The following is a 20,208-nucleotide window of genomic DNA, read 5'->3' on the forward strand; positions in this document are numbered from 1 at the left end:
CAGTCAATCAGCCTCAGCTGCATCAATTAATTAACTATTAATTAACTAATTCTATCAAGCTGGGAGGAATCCGTATCTGATATTAAATAAAACAAAATACAGAACAATGCAAAACAAAATAACCCACATGTAAAGTGAAGATAATTAATTGCATAAAGAAACAAAATGCATACAATATTAAAACCATTGAATATTCACAAAATAAATACACAGTAATATAATCGTGAAAAACCAGCCATCACCATCTGTGACATTTCCATGGGAGAACAAGAAACTTTTGCAGCAGAAGATACTTTGGGTTTCCGAGAAAGGTTACATTCACCTTGTTTTTGTAAAAGTTGATACTGTCACAGTCAGGGATGAGAAATCCATGGGATGTCAACAAATTCCGAGCTTCAGCCTTGAGTCATTCTGACATTCTGACATTATGAATCAGTTCTATAATTTCCGATGCATTAAGTGTGTTTCTGGGGGTTCCAGGGTGTAAATAAACATGCATGAAGAGCTTGCTGCTGGAATGACTGAATAGACTGAAACATCTCAAATCTAACAAGTATGTTCTGCTAACCATCCCAAATGTGTACTTGATTTGCAGTCTCTGGAAGTGCGTTTTCAGTGTGAAGCAGAGGATGTCATTTCCCCAGAGGTAGAGACCAACCCTCCATTCCCAGATCAGAGTGCCCAGTCTCCCTCCATCAAGACCCAGCCTCTTCCAGGCAGCCCTGGCACCATTACACCAGAAGGAATAAAGGACAGCATTCCCTGCCTGAAGTGGGTATAGAGTCCAGTAAAAACAAACAGCAAATTCATTAGCACAGATTTCCAGATTTACAAAAAATAATTAAACACATCCCTGTTTATTGTATTTCAACTGATTGTATTCATTTCTGTGTTTCAAACACAAAGGGTGAAGTCCCGGCCAGTTAGGATGCCACCTGGATACCAGGCTGAGCTGGTAATTCAGCTAGTCTGGGTTGACGGAGAACCCCCACAGCAAATAACAAGCCTGGCCATCAACTCAGCCTATGGATTGTAAGTTACACTCTCGGCTGCCTTGGAGAATATTCCCATGATGCTTTATTAACTTACCTATGCAGTGTTGTTAAGTAGACTATTAATATCATCCTTCTGGTTTATATTCAAGCAAAACTGTTTCATGTATTTTCTCTTTTATCCAAACCAACCATAATTAAAAATAGTAGCCTCCAGCTATGAGGAGTGAAAACCATTACCAGGAACAAAGAAAGTGACATTTATTAAGTTGTGCTGAAAGAACAAAAAGGAAAACCAAATTATACATACTGCTCCTTATTTCACCATGGATTAGCATTAATTCAGACTCATGCCACAAGGAAAATAATGTATAGTTCTGTTAGAGCTGCAAGTAGAATGATGTCAGTCTGCTGTAAACAGTTGCATGAGTAGTTATGTGAAGGTTTCAGGGCCATGTGTATGTTTGTCTAATATTAAGAACACACATTTTACTACTTAATACAAGAATTGTAAATCCTTTTCTGCTTTAGGTATGGAAAAAAGTTTGAAGAATCAAATAAGTGGTTTAAAATTCCCACATTAATTGATGTTTAAAAAAAATAAAAAATAAAAAATAAATATATATATATATATATATATATATATATATATATATATATATATATATATATATATACAGACCTGTGACTAATTAAAGGAAAAATCAACATAAAGTGTCTCAGTAAGGTGATGGGCCACCACCAGCCTCCAGAACAGCTTCAATGCTCTTGGCATAGATTCTACGAGTCTCTGGACTCTACTGGAGGAATGAACACCATTCTTCCAAAAGATATTCCCTCATTTGATGTTTTGATGATGGTGGTGGAGAGCGCTGTCAACTTTGACAACTTTGCAGTGACGCTTCCCTCTAAGGGGACAAGTGGACCCAAACCATGCCAGGAAAATACATTTGCTTTGTTCTAATTTATTCAGGTTTTTCCCTTAATTTGTCACCACCTGTGTGTATATATATATACACTCACCTAAAGGATTATTAGGAACACCTGTTCAATTTCTCATTAATGCAATTATCTAACCAACCAATCACATGGCAGTTGCTTCAATGCATTTAGGGGTGTGGTCCTGGTCAAGACAATCTCCTGAACTCCAAACTGAATGTCTGAATGGGAAAGAAAGGTGATTTAAGCAATTTTGAGCGTGGCATGGTTGTTGGTGCCAGACGGGCCGGTCTGAGTATTTCACAATCTGCTCAGTTACTGGGATTTTCACGCACAACCATTTCTAGGGTTTACAAAGAATGGTGTGAAAAGGGAAAAACATCCAGTATGCGGCAGTCCTGTGGGCAAAAATGCCTTGTTGATGCTAGAGGTCAGAGGAGAATGGGCCGTCTGATTCAAGCTGATAGAAGAGCAACTTTGACTGAAATAACCACTCGTTACAACCGAGGTATGCGGCAAAGCATTTGTGAAGCCACAACACATACAACCTTGAGGCGGATGGGCTACAACAGCAGAAGACCCCACCGGGTACCACTCATCTCCACTACAAATAGGAAAAAGAGGCTACAGTTTGCACAAGCTCACCAAAATTGGACAGTTGAAGACTGGAAAAATGTTGCCTGGTCTGATGAGTCTCGATTTCTGTTGAGACATTCAGATGGTAGAGTCAGAATTTGGCGTAAACAGAATGAGAACATGGATCCATCATGCCTTGTTACCACTGTGCAGGCTGGTGGTGGTGGTGTAATGGTGTGGGGGATGTTTTCTTGGCACACTTTAGGCCCCTTAGTGCCAATTGGGCATTGTTTAAATGCCACGGCCTACCTGAGCATTGTTTCTGACCATGTCCATCCCTTTATGACCACCATGTACCCATCCTCTGATGGCTACTTCCAGCAGGATAATGCACCATGTCACAAAGGTCAAATCATTTCAAATTGGTTTCTTGAACATGACAATGAGTTCACTGTACTAAACTGGCCCCCACAGTCACCAGATCTCAACCCAATAGAGCATCTTTGGGATGTGGTGGAACGGGAGCTTCGTGCCCTGGATGTGCATCCCACAAATCTCCATCAACTGCAAGATGCTATCCTATCAATATGGGCCAACATTTCTAAAGAATGCTTTCAGCACCTTGTTGAATCAATGCCACGTAGAATTAAGGCAGTTCTGAAGGCGAAAGGGGGTCAAACACAGTATTAGTATGGTGTTCCTAATAATCCTTTAGGTGAGTGTATATATATATATATATATATACTATTCTTACATGTTATTTTCCTAAATATCCATATGGGGACACCTATTCTTAACTGTAGGCACGCTGCCTAGAAGAGACTGATATAAAGTCCATTCTGTTCGACCTTCAGTAAGATGCTTTTTTTGTTTAATAAGGACTTAATACATCAAGCTTTTTCAGTATGTGCCATCATGTGGTGGGTGTGCTTTTGCTGTCGTGAATGCAGGGTGGCTTTTGGGAACAGCAATGGCCTCGCGGTGGTTGATTTTATCCAGAAGACAGTCCTGCTCAGCATGGGGATCTTTGACCTTTACGGCTCCGGTGACCCCTACCAGCGGCTGTCTCGTTCCCCGCGCAAGAGCAAGCAGTTCACGGCAGGTAGGCCGGGACGCAACACGCACGCTGGCTGCCTGCTCGCTACATTCCAGGGTGGCATCACCGCATGACATTCTTTCTCCCCCTTTCGCTTGAGCACATTATACTGAATGCCCTTCCTAGCTCGCTGCCTTGTACTAATCGACCACCACGACTACTCTTGCCCTCTGCACAGAGACTGCACTTTGAGCTAATCTCCCAGAGAGTAACATCATCATGGCAGAAAGAGTTGTACAGAGTCAATGTAAAACTGAAAACTCTTCTCTTTCCATCCTGGCACCCCTTTGGTAGCTGCTTGAAGGAATTCATGTAAATGAATGAATTAACAGCTTTTTCTAAGTATTTCAGAGAAGTGCTTAGACCACAGTTCTGGTTCAGGGGAATGCAGAAATAGTGCTTTGGAGGCCTGAATTAGTTTGCCATGAAGCATATGAGTTCCAACAGAACACATTGCATATTTGCATTCTGAAGAAAGACATAGCATCTTCATCATTGTTACTGATAATCAGATTAAATTTAATCCAGGGAAACATGAGCAATACAAAAGTGCAGTATTACAATACAAAATTCCAATTAAGCATCAGACAATTCAAAACATGCAAAAGTGTAATGTAGATTATATAAAAAGTTAATATAACATACAAAAAGTATTCAAATTATTATTCAAAGACAAATATTATTTATGTTACTAATGCAACAATATTGTAACGACCTGAACCCCATTCACGTGCGCCACAATGCAGCGATCTTACCGCATCCCTAAAAGGCCCAGGCCCCTTAGCAAGGCTCAAGATCGCTACAATATATTTTCAGTTTTGATCCCAACTAAAAATGGTTGTGTATAAAATGAAACAATATGTAGATATGATTGTCATTAATTCAAATAGTCTTTATTTCCCAGAGGGCAGCAGTCTCTTCTGTCTTTTTTTCTTTTCCTAACTATGTTCCAGTTACATAATTGATCTAATTAAATTATTAAGCATATACAAGTTCTCCCCAGGCTGTAATTATTTTTGAGGTAGTGCACCTCGAATCAGAAGAATCTTTTAAGCCACCCACTTCAGAATAATGGAGAGCTCCATTTGGCAGGAAACCCAGAAACCACTGGGGTCTACCAGGAACTGAGATGGAGACCCCTGATGTGGACTAGACGGATTAAAACCAGGGGTCTCCAAACTCAGTTCCTAGAGGCCAATAGTGACCCAGTGCTTTTGTTCAGGCTCAGCTCCCGCCCAGTTACTTAATTGTCTGTGAAGCTGAATAACTGGATGAATTAAATAACAAGGTAGTGTAACTTGAATCAAAATACATATCTTAAGCCATCAGCTGTACCAAATCTTAAAACTATTTTCTTTATTTCATATTTAATATATGTAAGTGAAAATAGAATTAGGTTAATTAAGGAATTGAGAGCTCCAGCTGTTCACAAAACCAGAAGACACTGCAGCACTCCAGGAACTGAGTCTGAGAGCCCTGATTCAGACCATTTTTAGCAGTACTATCTTCAGTGGTTTATTCATCATGTCAAAATGTAATACATTATCGGTCATACGCCTATACCATAATATATACTTCTGCTGTTCTCTCTTACTGAGCTGTTATTCTCTGATTGAAGTACTGGGCTTCCAAGTTCAAAGCATTTGGAAAGCCTTCAGGTTAAATGACATAATGATAAAATTGGTTAATGCTTTTGTTTTTTCACACATTTTTTTCACACATTTCATGGTTTGCCAACCCAACCCAAACCATAGAAATAGAAAATACATAAAATAATGGTAACACATTTTATTTAAAATCCTACAGAATACCAAAAGAATATCATTTGATTTCCATTGGGAGTTCTACTTTTTTATTTTTGTTTTTATTTCAATGAATCAGTGTTAGTTTATTTGAATGTCATTGTTATAATTCAATACATAGGGATATATATATATATATATATATATATATATATATATATATATATATATATTAAATGTATCATGTGACTCATTGATCAATAATGTGTTGAATAATGATCTGAAACGGCATACATTATTCTGTGGTATTTTTTATGCCAATTATTTAAAAAATGTAACATGGAAACTGCATTGCCATATAGCAAAGAGGAATACTATAAAATATAAGAAAGAGTTAAGAAATGTACAGTATAATTCAGTATTTGAAAGTGCACTACATTTAGGAAAACAATAACAAGTGTATAGTTCGTACAGACAAATAACAGACATTGCTGGTTCAGTTACTAGCACGTGACATGAATTGGAAGGTCAATAGATAAAGTATTTGGGGTGCCAAAATGAAGTATGAAAAACCAAACCAGTAGCCCTCATAAATATTTTAATTCTTACTGTATAATACTTCCTGGGGCAACTGTATCCTGTTCTACTCTTTAAAAATATGTGTTCTTTCCTATTTGCTTTTGTCGAAATAGAAGCAAATGTGTGACATTGGAATGTGTGCAAAACAAATCTGATTTCTCAGGAGCTAACTAAAGGGCTGGTTTGGGGTCACTTTCCTTTCACTTCTGGCCTGTTTTTCTCTTTTTCCTCGACATTCTGGTGATACTGTTGCTGCTGATGTTCTGGCATGCCTGACAGACAACTTTTGCATGCGCGGCCTGTCTAACTTTTATTCAGATTCAAAGAAACGGATCCGTACATCATACCAGAGTAAGTCTGACTTCAAAGGGGGGAAACTGCTTTGTCATTTGGGAATTCTGGACCTGTTCCGTACTCCTTACGTGCTCCTTAGTGTCCCACTTCCTAATCATTTATCAGTGTTTTGATCATTAACTGTCGCAGTTGTTTATTTTAATAACAACACTCCACTCCCTGTAAAGACTGTATGTATTGTACTGCATATATCTATAAACTCCTATACTTTTTCATTGTTATAGTGTTCAGTGTGATAGTGTGTTATACACATTAAGCAAACTTTAAGTTTAGTCCAGATGTAAAGTGTTCTGTAGAGATTGTTGGTATTTATTTAGTTAGTCTTATAGGTGCCAGACTTATACATTGAACATTTGTGGATTCATAATTATTTGTCACATTATTTGGCTCTTCAAGTGACATGCCCGTCGTTCAAATCTTGAAACCGCAAATCACTCATCCCTCCCAATCCAAGTCATCGTGTCCCTATATTGTCCTATGTGCATTTTTATTTAATCTTGGTACTTTTGTCCTGCAGTATATGAAATGACATGCTCTCCTTTCATAAAACAAATCACAAATTTGCTTTGCACTTCCCCCTTTAAGGTGGGTAGCATTGGTAGTGCCCTGACATTTATAGATAAATCAAACAGATTGTAAATGATCATTTCATACATTAATATTGTGGCTAGCAAACACAGCAGTGCAAAAGGATAATTTGACCATACTACTCTGGATAAACAATATTTCACTCAATAGTGAGTCTATCTGAAGACAAGCTGAAGGACAATTTTCATTTGGAACCATCTATTGTTAATCTCCCGTTATTGAATACATAATTTTTGCTAAATATTCTTAAAGATTCATCACCTTTAAAAAACATTGGTCCAAATGAAAACTTTCATCACAGTACATTTCATTTTGAGGTTAATTGTCAATCTAAATTGTTTCGTTTTTACTTAAACAACATATCATGGAAGTATTGTGCTTAAAATGTTGTATCCTTCCACCTCTTAGATCAGTAACAATGTAATTAACAAAAATAATGTTATCCTATCTAAATATACTTGCATTTATTATTCATTTGGGAATTTTACATAATTGAAATTGTTTATTGATAGAAAAGGTATGGAAGGTCATAAACAAAATTTTTAAAGTCTGTTTCGTTGTGCTTTTTCATATATTGAGTCACCTAATTTCACATTCTAATTCAAGTGTTTCATTCATTACATCTCCAAATGTACCATTGTAACCAGACTAGCAAAGTTCAGAGCCAATGAGTTCTACTCTCTAAAGCACTGACAGCTGAAAAGTGAAGGGAGTGCTTAGGTTGCGGTCAGTGATGCACAATCTGTCTCTCTTTCGCTATCTCTCTCAATCGAGAGATGCATATACACAACATTGAATTACACTTTGTATTGCGTTAAAGCAAACATATATAAGAACATAAGAAAGCTTACAAACAAGAGGAGGCAATTCGACCCATCATGCTCATTTGGTGTCCATTAATAACTAAGTGATCCAAGGATCCTATCCAGTCTATTTTGAATGTTCCCAAATTGTCAGTTTCAACCACATAGCTGATACTAAAGTTTGTGCTCAGTAAATGGATTGAAAGGATCTAATTTGTTCTCTGTGAGATGATAAACTTTTCCATCAACCTGCTATGTAGGGTGTATGTACAGGAACAGCTCAAATCACTAAAACCCCTCACACTTTCTCAAGGTACTTTCACATTTGCTTGCTGCATGACTGCATCCTTTTGAAGTTGGTCTAGCTCTGATCTTCTTTCTCCACTTTATTTAATAAAAAGTATATCATCCTTCCAAAAAGCACACATCATTTGGAGACAATGTTGTGTATTCTAGTATGTTGTGTTGGGTATGTAATTAGTTGTTGACTACTTTTTAAATGACAATACATAATAATAATTTTAGAACTGCCAATTTTCCAAACCACTGAGAAAGAATAGTTCCTGCAATGAGAGTAATTTCATTACTGTATGTTTGTTTTGTGATAATCACGTGCATTTTTTAACTGTCACACTGTACTAATAATGCTTTCTGGTACCTTCTCTTACAATGCATGTGTGCCAGGACAAAGTATAGTTCAATTAAAAAATCCTTAATAGAATAGACATATATATATACATATGTTACATAAGTATGTATTGAGAACAGAATTTACATACATAATAACTCCACTATAACAGTGTGAGAGACTATATAGACTCTATAGATTTGTTTACATATAATTCAAATGAGTAGTTCATTATTATTACTACTACTATTATTATTACTATTTTGTTCTTTTTCATTTTTTAGGCCTGACGGAACTGTCTGACAGCCCTGGTGCCCTGGAGCTAGAACGCTGCAAGTCTCCCACTTCAGGTAAGACAAATCCAGTCTTGTGCAGCAAGACTCTCTGTACAGCCCTAAATCACACCATTTTTGTTCATCAAAAACTTTCTAAGGATTAACATGTAACCCTTTAATAACAGGCATGTTTTACCTCTGATTTGGAAACTGTAACTTGCCGGTGTTACTTGATGGAAAGGTCAGAGCAGACTAACTTGGCGTATGTAAGAGTGTGCATCAACACTGATGTTTGGGTTATATTTTTACAGCTGAATTGAAATGGTAGCAGGGCAGGTTCATTTACATATCTGCAGTTAATGGCTCATGTCAAGTAGTAATACCGTAACTCATTGAGATTACGATCAAATTACAAAATGGTCTCAGTTATGTTGTGATGAGATGATCATTTATGTTCTGATCTCAATATTACCAGCTTTTATCTCCCATGATCACAAGATTATTGTAGAATCCGGTTTTGATCAGCCATCATCTTGTGATCTTGATGGAACACATTTGAAATCCTGAGTTACATCTTGTGATTCAGAGAAAACTACTCTGAAATCCTGACATCCTTAGTATTATTATCTTGTGATCTCACGACAATAAGTTTGTGCTCCCCAAATCCTGAGATGGAGTTTTATGTCCCCAAATACGTTTCCATCAGATGGTCTTAGCGAGTCAACATTTTTTAATAGCGTTATGAAATGTTCGGTAAATCTATAATTGAGTGTGTGGAGAGGCATTTGTTTTGTTTCCGATGTGTCACACTTTGCTTTCAGTCATGATCATTTTAGTTGTTTGCAGTGGCTCAGGAATCTAAAAATACAGTTTTCCCTACAGATTCTCCTCTGTTATTTGGAAGAAAAGGGCTTCTAAACAGCAAAATGGGACACACATAAGCCTTCAAAAGCTTTCCGTAATTTTTTTACAAAGCACCGAAAGGGCAATGAGTGGTACATAACATGACAAAATTACAGCTCTTATATAAAAAGAAACATTAGTATTAAGAGCAGCCTGTGTGACATTTTGAGTGAGTGGTTTCATGTCTGCTATTAAGCAAAATCAGGCATGTCAGTATGCCATAAATGACCCTTCAGGGACATTTAATGTTTGTGTTTCGAGTTTTTTAATGATCTTGATGATTATGACAAATGTCAACTTAGCAATTAGGCCTGCTTTGATTTGTACTTGGAATATAATGATCACACTGCTCTGGCTGTCTACTGGCAGGGAGAATGTTTGCATCTACATGCTTAAAGTGTATTGCCTCAAAGCTACTCTAGTCATAGTCAGAAAGGTAGTCACCTTTTTGTAAAAGGCATTTAAAGCTTTTTTGTTTTTCCTGAGCATGTCATTTTAGCTCGTACTGTTGCTGAGAAAGAAATGCAGGGAATCAGAATACCCATTCTCTAAAAATATTATTCAATTGAAGAGAGTCAGGTCAGGTCAGGTCAGATATCATGGGAATATTATATTAATTGTGTCTCTTATTTTGAAAGAAAAATAATACTATATATATATATATATATATATATATATATATAACTCTTCTTTAATATTACTTTAGTAGTAAGCAATTGCATACATTTTGCATACATGTTTGCTTCATTAATTTTGTTTTTAAATGTAAAGTTTGTGATGGGGCATATGTTTTAAACAAAGTAAATAGGTTTGTCAGTGGTTCCAAGCTAAACCAATGTCAGCAATGCTAAGATTGACTGTTGAGTTTAATACAACATTCAGTGCTTTGTGTGAGTAGAATAATTAATAAAGGAAATGAAAATGTGCCCCCACTGACATGAACAACCTTTGCTTGTATTCTGTTGTAGTTTTGCCACTCTTGTCCCATGTATCTCTTCAATACCATTAACAGCATGCTGTTGTACTGGACTGTATATTGGCTCCAACTATAATTAAATCATTAGCATAATAACTGTAGTGAGAAGAAAACATTTATGCCTGCTGAATCAGCATTGTGGGTTGAGAAGAGAGAAATAGAAGGTCAGGGCTCAATGTCAGCATTGTCTTTCCTTGTATTAATATTTCTTAAAGTGCTTATTTCCTCATTTCTTTATTTCCTGATGTTAATTGTTCATAAGATACGATTTCCTTTCTTATTCAGTACTGCTTAATATTAAACAAAGACTATTGTGCAATAATCTGATTTAAACAATTCTTCTGTGCATTTTACAAAAAGTCTATGTTCTGTTCTGACCAGTTGTTGTTGTTGTTGTTGTTGTTGTTGTTGTTGTTGTAAGTTGTTGCCTTAGCACTCAGTCTTTGCTATGAGCAGCATTAAATAGTGAAATGTCTCTTGTCAAATGAATTGCCATTTGTATTTGTACAGCAGCGCGGAATTAATTTGACAATGCAAAATTAGTTTTCTATTGCTCTTTGTATGTAACAATGCTTTATAGTAATATTACTTAATTGGTAATTTAGTTTTGCTCATCTTCAATTCAAGTAATTCAACACTAAAGAAACAGTTCAGTATTTCTTTTAGTTTCAGATCATTAAATTCTGCCCCATTTGTTCATTTTAGTGTGTAGCAAAACTACAGAGAGGGCAGGTGTAGGACAGGAAAATGGTCCAAAGTTTTCTTTCACCACTTCCTTTCCCCCTCCTTCTCATGCAAATTTAAACGATGCCACTTAAATGTGATTCTGACTGTTGAAAACTCTTTTGAAACCCAAACACAATTCCTGCTGTGGTCAACATGGCATTTTACAGCTATTTTAAATGTGAGAAAGCGATTGACACTGTCCTTAAAGACACACTGCCCGAGAGACATGACCACAGAGGCAAATTTTCAAGTGCCTGTAAACCCAGCCGTTGTGTGCTGACCTTGAATCTTGCCCACTGTGTAACACACTCTGCATATATGCTGTCTCAGAAGAGTCCTTCTCCATCTGGTGCTAGCAAACCTACAGATATCAGAGAGGGTCTAGACAAAAGGCCTCTGCCAGCACTGAAGACCGAGTTGGATCATGGGAATAGATGCACTTGTGTCCCTCTGATCTCCCCATCTTTTTTCTGTGCATTTCCAATGCTTCATGGCTGAGATCCCTTTTTTTGTTCCAGAATGAGTATATGACTTGGGGGGGGTAAAATTAACACATTTCAGATGGGACTGTTTCCAGGTTTGAAGATCACTGGGTGAAGGACATATCTTGTGTACTTCCTGATTGGCATATTGGAGTCAAGAAGCTGTTAAGAATGCAACCTGAGTACAGCTGAGTGTGTCTTGTTGTTTACAGGAATCTCCCAAGTTTAATTAAGGAACAGGGGCAGACTTAAGGGATGTTCAGAGAAAAGATTTGAAATTGAAAGGATTAATAAGGACGCTGAAAACATGTAGCTTTAGCAAGACATAATGAATCCTTTGAGATCCTAAAAAAGCCATGCCCTGAAGCTGGATCTTATCAATGCCTCTGTTTCCCCCAAAAAGCAGCAGTAAAAGTGACTGCATCAGAAATATGGTGGTCCTTTTCTTATATAAAGTGTAGTATTGTATGTGCTATAACATGGGAGTTCCAGTGAGGTCTGCATTTGGTTGAATATAAATTTATTTTATGTGAATAAGTTAGTTTTTCAGACAGAATTCTTGTACTACTTTTATTTCAACTAGTGTTTCACATAAAAGCAATCTAATTGGCGTTCAAAAATTGCCTTGAAATTTAGATTTTAAAAACTTTTCTCCACGGGCTCTATTGTAATTGTAATACACTTCTAGACCACTATTCATTATATACTATACTAATGTGTGGATTTTGTATTGTGATTTTGATAACCTTGTATAGAGCATGTATGTTATCTTGTGAGTCACCCTGGATAAGGGCATTTGCTAAATTACTAAGTAGTAATTATTAGTAGTAGTAATTATTAAGTAGTAGTAGTGATAATAATTACAAATGATAACCCCAGATCAGCTGATACTAGTTCTACACTAAACTGAGTCCTATTCAATAGACACTTGTGCATTGAGCAGTGAAAGAGAAAGGATTGTACAGATCACAGATACATGCAGCTATAAGATCATGTAAAAGTAAATTGAGAAGAGAAGATACAAAGGGGGTCAGACCCAGCAGACGCAGTGTGCAGCCTGGAAGTGTAGCATTGTATCAGCACAGAGAGGGAGACAAGTGCCTGGACATGTAGAGATTTAAAGGTCAGTAGAGGGAATGCATTGTCGGTCCCAGAGATGCAGACAGCTACTGCCGGGGTGAACACGACCTGTTTGGGGATTCATGTCAGAGTATGTACAATTTGTCTATAAACTGTAGAGACAATAAGAGGTATTTCATGCATTGCCTGTAGTCTTTTAAAGATCAGTTTTGTGCCACATCTCTATCCAAAATGATATTGTGTGGTTAAAACTAAATCTATGATCAGATTTGATATTGATAATGCACAGCTATGAACTATGCCAAGCATAGTTGCAGTAGCTATATAACTGATGGAATTAAATGGAGAGCCTCAAAATGATCTGTCACATTATATTTATGATTTGAAGTAGCCTGTGTTCACATTGGGAAATATGTCATACTCAAACAGTGGGAGTTTATAACGGGAAATGAATAATTTGTATACATCTTGGCAATTTAGCCTAAGCTATGACAGCTGTGCATATCATTAAATATAGAGCTTCCTTCAGTTAAAGTTGGGGTCAAAATAAACACTACTTCAAATGAAACCATTAGGATTAGTTGACGAATGCCATTGTTTTAAGCCCTACAGAGTAAGACAACAGAACTTCAAGAGCCAAATGCAATATAAAAGACATTAAATACAGTCAGGTCCATAAATATTTGTAAAAGGACACAACTTTCATAATTTTGGCTCTGTACACCACCACAATGGAAACGATCAAAATGTGCTTTAAGTGTAGACTTTCATCTTTAATTTGATGGTAGTTACATCCAAATTGCGTGAATGATGTAGGAATTACACCCATTTTTATATGTGGTCCCCCCAATTTTAGGGGCTCAAAAGTATTTGGACAAACATAATCATGAATTAAATTGTGAGTTTCAATACTTGGTAACAAATCCTTTGCAGTCAATGACTGCCTGAAGTCTGGAACCCATAGACATCACCAGATGCTGGGTTTCGTCCCTGGTGATGCACTGCCAGGCCTGCACTGCAGCTGTCTTTAGTTCCTGCTTATTCTTGTGGCGTTTTGCCTTCTGCAAGTGAAATGCATGCTCAATTGGATTCAGGTCAGGTAATTGACTTGGCCATTGCACAACATTCCACTTCTTTGCCTTAAAAAAGTCTTGGGACATATCATAAATAAATACAAGGGAACCAGTTCCCTTGGCAGCCATACATGCCCATGCCATAACACTACCTCCACCATGCTTCACAGATGAGGTGGGATGCTTCGGATCATGAGCAGTTCCTTCACTTCTCCATACTCTTCTCTTCCCATCATTCTGGTACAAGTTGATCTTTGCCTCATCTGTCCATAGGATGTTGTTCCAGAACTGTACAGGGTTCTTTAGATGTTTTTTGGCAAACTCTAATCTGGTCTTCCTGTTTCCTGTTTACATCTTGTGGTAAAGCCTCTGTATTTACTCTGGTGAAGTCTTCTCTTGATTGTAGACTTCGACACAGATACACCTACCTCCTGGAGGGTGTTCTTGGTCTGGGCAACTGTTGTGAAGGGTTTTTTCTTCAGCAGGGAAAGAATTCTTCTGTCATCCACCACAGTTGTTTTCCCTGGTCTTCCAGGCCTTTTGTTGTTCCTGAGCTCACCAGTGCATTCTTTCTTTTTAAGAATGTACCAAATAGTTGATTTGGCCACACCTAATGTTTCTGCTATCTCTCTGATTGGTTTGTTTTGATTTCTAATGCAAAACTCAAGGCAAAACGCCCCAAGAACAAGCAGGAACTAAAGACAGCTGCAGTACAGGCCTGGCAGAGCATCACCAGGGAAGAAACCCAGCATCTGGTGATGTCTATGGGTTCCAGACTTCAGGCAGTCATTGACTGCAAAGGATTTGCAACCAAGTACTGAAACTTACAATTTAATTCATGATTATGTTAGTTTGTCCAAATACTTTTGACCCCTAAAATTGGGGGAACCACATATAAAAATGGATTTAATTCCTACACCGTTTATCCAATTTGGATGTAACTACCCTCAAATTAAACATGAAAGTCTACACTTAAAGCAAATCTTCATTGTTTCATTTCAAATCTATTTTGGTGGCGTACAGAGCCAAAATGATGACAATTGTGTCCTTGTCCAAATATTTATGGACCTAACTATATATAGTTTCTCTCCCAATATCCTCAGCCTAAATTAAATATATATGTAATCTTTGTGATCCCCTGTAGCCAGAAACATTATTTAAATGCACTTACTGAATAATATACACTCACCTAAAGGATTATTAGGAACACCATACTAATACTGTGTTTGACCCCCTTTCGCCTTCAGAACTGCCTTAATTCTACGTGGCATTGATTCAACAAGGTGCTGAAAGCATTCTTTAGAATGTTGGCCCATATTGATAGGATAGCATCTTGCAGTTGATGGAGATTTGTGGGATGCACATCCAGGGCACGAAGCTCCCGTTCCACCACATCCCAAAGATGCTCTATTGGGTTGAGATCTGGTGACTGTGGGGGCCAGTTTAGTACAGTGAACTCATTGTCATGTTCAAGAAACCAATTTGAAATGATTCGACCTTTGTGACATGGTGCCTTATCCTGCTGGAAGTAGCCATCAGAGGATGGGTACATGGTGGTCATAAAGGGATGGACATGGTCAGAAACAATGCTCAGGTAGGCCGTGGCATTTAAACGATGCCCAATTGGCACTAAGGGGCCTAAAGTGTGCCAAGAAAACATCCCCCACACCATTACACCACCACCACCAGCCTGCACAGTGGTAACAAGGCATGATGGATCCATGTTCTCATTCTCATTCTGACTCTACCATCTGAATGTCTCAACAGAAATTGAGACTCATCAGACCAGGCAACATTTTTCCAGTCTTCAACTGTCCAATTTTGGTGAGCTTGTGCAAATTGTAGCCTCTTTTTCCTATTTGTAGTGGAGATGAGTGGTACCCGGTGGGGTCTTCTGCTGTTGTAGCCCATCCGCCTCAAGGTTGTACGTGTTGTGGCTTCACAAATGCTTTGCTGCATACCTCGGTTGTAACGAGTGGTTATTTCAGTCAAAGTTGCTCTTCTATCAGCTTGAATCAGTCGGCCCATTCTCCTCTGACCTCTAGCATCAACAAGGCATTTTCGCCCACAGGACTGCCGCATACTGGATGTTTTTCCCTTTTCACACCATTCTTTGTAAACCCTAGAAATGGTTGTGCGTGAAAATCCCAGTAACTGAGCAGATTGTGAAATACTCAGACCGGCCCGTCGGGCACCAACAACCATGCCACGCTCAAAATTGCTTATATCACCTTTCTTTCCCATTCAGACATTCAGTTTGGAGTTCAGGAGATTGTCTTGACCAGGACCACACCCCTAAATGCATTGAAGCAACTGCCATGTGATTGGTTGGTTAGATAATTGCATTAATGAGAAATTGAACAGGTGTTCCTAATAATCCTTTAGGTGAGTGTATGTTTAGGTACAAACACTTCACGGAGAAGTGAACCCTTCAAGTTTCCTGGACTAGGCTAACCCAGCGCCATCAGTGCAAGTTGGTGGATCCTCCGCAGGATACGAGCTCGGGAAGTAAACTCACAGACACAAAAGCCTGTTAGTTTCGCTTCAATTTATTCTTGCTACAGCACACACTTTTATACATACCTAGATCATGTTTTGCAAGAGTTCAGGGTTCTGAAACTCGTGAGTTTCAACAACATTTTTAGAATAGAATCCTCAAGTTCTGTCTGGACAGGAGGGGGAAATGTGGTAGTGGGGGAGAGGACATCTAGACTTGCACAAACCTCTACACAAATTTGCACAAATATGTCATTTCTGCGGATGTTACAGGTTTAGGTTCCTCTCGAGCCCGGGGTCTGTCATGGCAACAGTTCAACAGTTCAGTGTACGCAACTAATGCTGTTTGTGCAATAACAATCAAGTTCCTCCTTAGTCCGAGGCGTGCTAACAAAGCATTATTATCGACAGACATTCAGTATTATACAGACAATAGTTATATAATATAGCAGAGTATTATACAGTGGGTATATACAATACATAGGGGGCAATTTTACCCCAACAATATAACATACTCCTTTACCAAATGCTAGCTGCTTTTACTAGAACCTTCAAAAATGTGTGTTTTCCCAAGCCAGCCCACCCCTTCTGGGGTTAATTGTAAATTATATAGAAGGGTTTGATTTATGATATTTGCAGAGTGTGCAAGACACACTGCAAGGAATCTGCACAGAGCAGTTGGTATAAACTCCAGCAGCTGTTCTTCATTAGTCCCAATCAACAGTTTATAATCCCGCCAGGAAACCTCAAATCCCCCAATTCAAATAAATGGATCAATTAGCACTTACACAGTGCTGTTGACAGTAGTGTGTTTCAGTACCCTATTACTTTCAGCATCCTTCAGACATCCTCTGCTTTGCTTTTATTTTTTTCTCTCTTCATTATTAAATCTGTCACGCCACAATTCCACATCATTTTACAGCACTTTGGGGAATTATATTTAGATCAGAAATTGTTTTTTGATGTTAGCTAAAATCTTTCATGAAGTATTTTCTGCTAAGTTATCACATTCTTTTGAAAAAATGAAAACAAGCATCCAATGTTGCAGAATCTAAAATAAGTGTTTATACTACAAGCTTGCAGAAAGACAGTGACAGTTCTCTATTGTTTTTTGTGTTTTGTTTGCTTTTTAACAAAAACTTATTTTCATAAGTGGCCCTTAATCTTTCCATGGATTCATCCATTTTTTTAATGTGTTATTTTTTTTTCCAGTTAGGAAATAAGACTTTATTCAATACTAGATATGGAGTGTGCTGTAGTGGACTGGTAGCTATATCTCAGCTGTAATAGATTGTTATTCAAATTCATTACAGCCATGGTTGGCCAGTCAGTCAGTTACAACACATTTTCAGAATACTTAAAGTATTCCAGCCTTTATATGTATTTAAATGTCCCACCCTTCATTTGAGGGATATTTGGTGATTAATTTAGTTTAATAAATATTGCCAATTATACTATACTTATTTATAAATTATATATATTCTTAGATTGTTCCCGGAGTTTAGATTGTGCTACGCAGAAGGTGTGTGCAATTCTGTTTTTGCAATTTCTTTGAAGGGTATCAATCTATAGCCTTTCAGTCCCACAGTGGCAGATATTGTTTTAGTGTAGGTTGCCCACCACTGTGTGAAAGTGTCTCAGAATTGATTTTTGCAGTATATTTATTATCTCACTGAGTATACAGTTTTGTCATTTTTAAAAGAAAGTCCATGACATAACAACTCCAGTGGCAGACAGCAGAGCTGCACACTGTTTTAGATACTGTGGGGTTTCCTTCTGAAGTGACAAAATAAATCTGTTCCTTTTCACCCTGATACTGTCCTGATTTTTGGGAATATGTGATATTTGCCAGTAGCTTGAACATTAGGGGAATTTTTGTGTTGAGAGAAAAAGCTGAGTTTAAATGGAATGCAGATTAGAACAGTACCAATTTGAATATTTTCCAGGTTGCCTGCCTGCTTCCCATGTTAAATGTCAGAGGAAAACTAAAGCAGCCGTGTGGAAAGCAACTTTGTGCATTAATGAACAATACTCTTAATACATGTGTTATCCTGTATAGTGAGCTTCACCTACGGGATAGACAATTAAAATCCGAAGAGGTGGTTGATGAAGTGCGATAAATAGATCCTTTAACAAGATAGTTTTATCCAAATAGAGTTGTTGAGTAATTCATTTCCCTGAGTTCATCCATTGTAAATCAGGCAATTTGGCAGCCGTCACATTTTAAAATGATAATTCATGATTTAAATTTCGACCAGTGTCTTTGTTTTGTTTTCCTGTGATTAAAAAAAAGACCACAAACATATGTATCAAAGGCACACCATTTATTTCAGAGCTTGTAAAGCTGGGGGTTTGACTAATATTGTTTGCAGTAATGATTTGAATAAAAAGTAAGTGTATTTGACAGATCGCATTTATCATGCTGCATCTGCAGATAGAGCAGTGAGGAACAAGATGAAATTGTTATAACATACTCAATATAAGTAAATATTAATTTTAACCAATTTTGCTTAATGTCAAAAGGAGGGTGATTCGTTATCCAAGATGTTTGTGAAATAAAAAATGGTTCCTGAAAAGAATTAAATAAAGCAGCAACCACATTTATAAAATATAAGGACAACAGAACATATGCCAGATTAAATACAGATTATATTCTTGCTTTAAAGAAGGAGACAATGAATTCCTTAAAGTGCATTTTTCAATTAGACAGGAAAATACTAATTCTCCATAGGGAAATGCATTTCAAAATGATAGAGAACAAATTAAGAGAGGAATACATTTCCATTATAGCCAAAGGGATCTTTTTTTTTTTAAATTGGAATGCGTCACAGTCACAATGCAGTTGAATATTTTTTCATGTAAATTCCCTTGTAGTTTTAGGTGAATCGTTTTTACCTTGAAATGAAATGAAAGGACAGAAAGTTAATAGTGTCTGTCTGTGTGTAGAATGAATACTGTTTTAAGCTAAGCCTATACTGCTTGATATGTGTCCACATATATAATTCACTATGTGGCACATGCCAATTGTGTGGGGGCTGTGGGGGAGGGTGGGGAAATCGAACAGAAAAGGTAATAACTAACAAGGTGCATTAATTTCATTATGGACCATGTCGCTTTAGTGTTTTCCTGTTGTTTGGGCCGCTCTTTACCACAGCATGACTGAAGTGGAGTTGGTGTGCATGCAGTCAAGCATTGAAAAATTGAAGTAACACCTTCTTTGCAGGATGTAAGAGTGCACTAACTGCGGGGGAAAAAAACATCAAGAGGCCATTATTAATTTAAAATGGGTTTGAAGGCCTTTGTGTACAGATAGGTGGGTGAGAAAAAAATATTTTCAAACTTAATTTCTCTCTAAAAACAGTATGTGTACATGTATGCTCCGGTCTGTCTTGATGATGATCCACACATTACTAAAATGTGATATGAGAAAAACACTATGTATCTGAAGAACCTGTACTGCATGTGTTTGTTTAAAGCTGCATGCACGCTAATAGCGAGTTTTTACAGTGGCACCTGCATTAATATTTGATATTCCGTGCATTAATCATTAACCACTTACACTGGATTTCAGTGCATGGTTTCTCTAACTCCCTAACTGGATTAAAATACCTTTTATATTTTTTAGACAGGGTTTCCAGCTTTAGATGTTTATTTATGTCCTCTGTTCCTGCCTTTAAATCTCTGATTACAGTTGTTCAGGTTAGTTTCTTATATCATAGTAATCTGATATGGTCCAAACCAGCTCAAAATTGTCTCCAGCTATGAATTCAGCAGAGCATATAAGGATATCTGGCACATCATGATGGATTAAATCATATAGCCATCTCAAAGGACCCCAAGCAATCAAACCTAATCAAAGTGTCTGGTTAAAGTTCCAGATACCTATGACCCTTTGTGAAA

General features: G+C 37.4%; 1 protein-coding gene across 1 annotated transcript in view; it reads left to right on the top strand.

Moving 5' to 3' along the window:
* stxbp5l (syntaxin binding protein 5L) overlaps nt 1–20,208 on the top strand; it is a 298,005-nt gene that overhangs the window by 233,184 nt on the left and 44,613 nt on the right. Inside the window, exons 16-20 of the mRNA XM_066706964.1 lie at nt 596–771; nt 907–1,032; nt 3,458–3,609; nt 6,204–6,275; nt 8,582–8,647. Coding sequence (XP_066563061.1) covers nt 596–771; nt 907–1,032; nt 3,458–3,609; nt 6,204–6,275; nt 8,582–8,647 — 592 coding nt within the window. The remainder of the gene's footprint in view (nt 1–595; nt 772–906; nt 1,033–3,457; nt 3,610–6,203; nt 6,276–8,581; nt 8,648–20,208) is intronic.

The sequence above is a fragment of the Amia ocellicauda genome, chromosome 6, assembly GCF_036373705.1.
Source record: "Amia ocellicauda isolate fAmiCal2 chromosome 6, fAmiCal2.hap1, whole genome shotgun sequence".
Classification (NCBI taxonomy): Eukaryota; Metazoa; Chordata; class Actinopteri; order Amiiformes; family Amiidae; genus Amia; species Amia ocellicauda.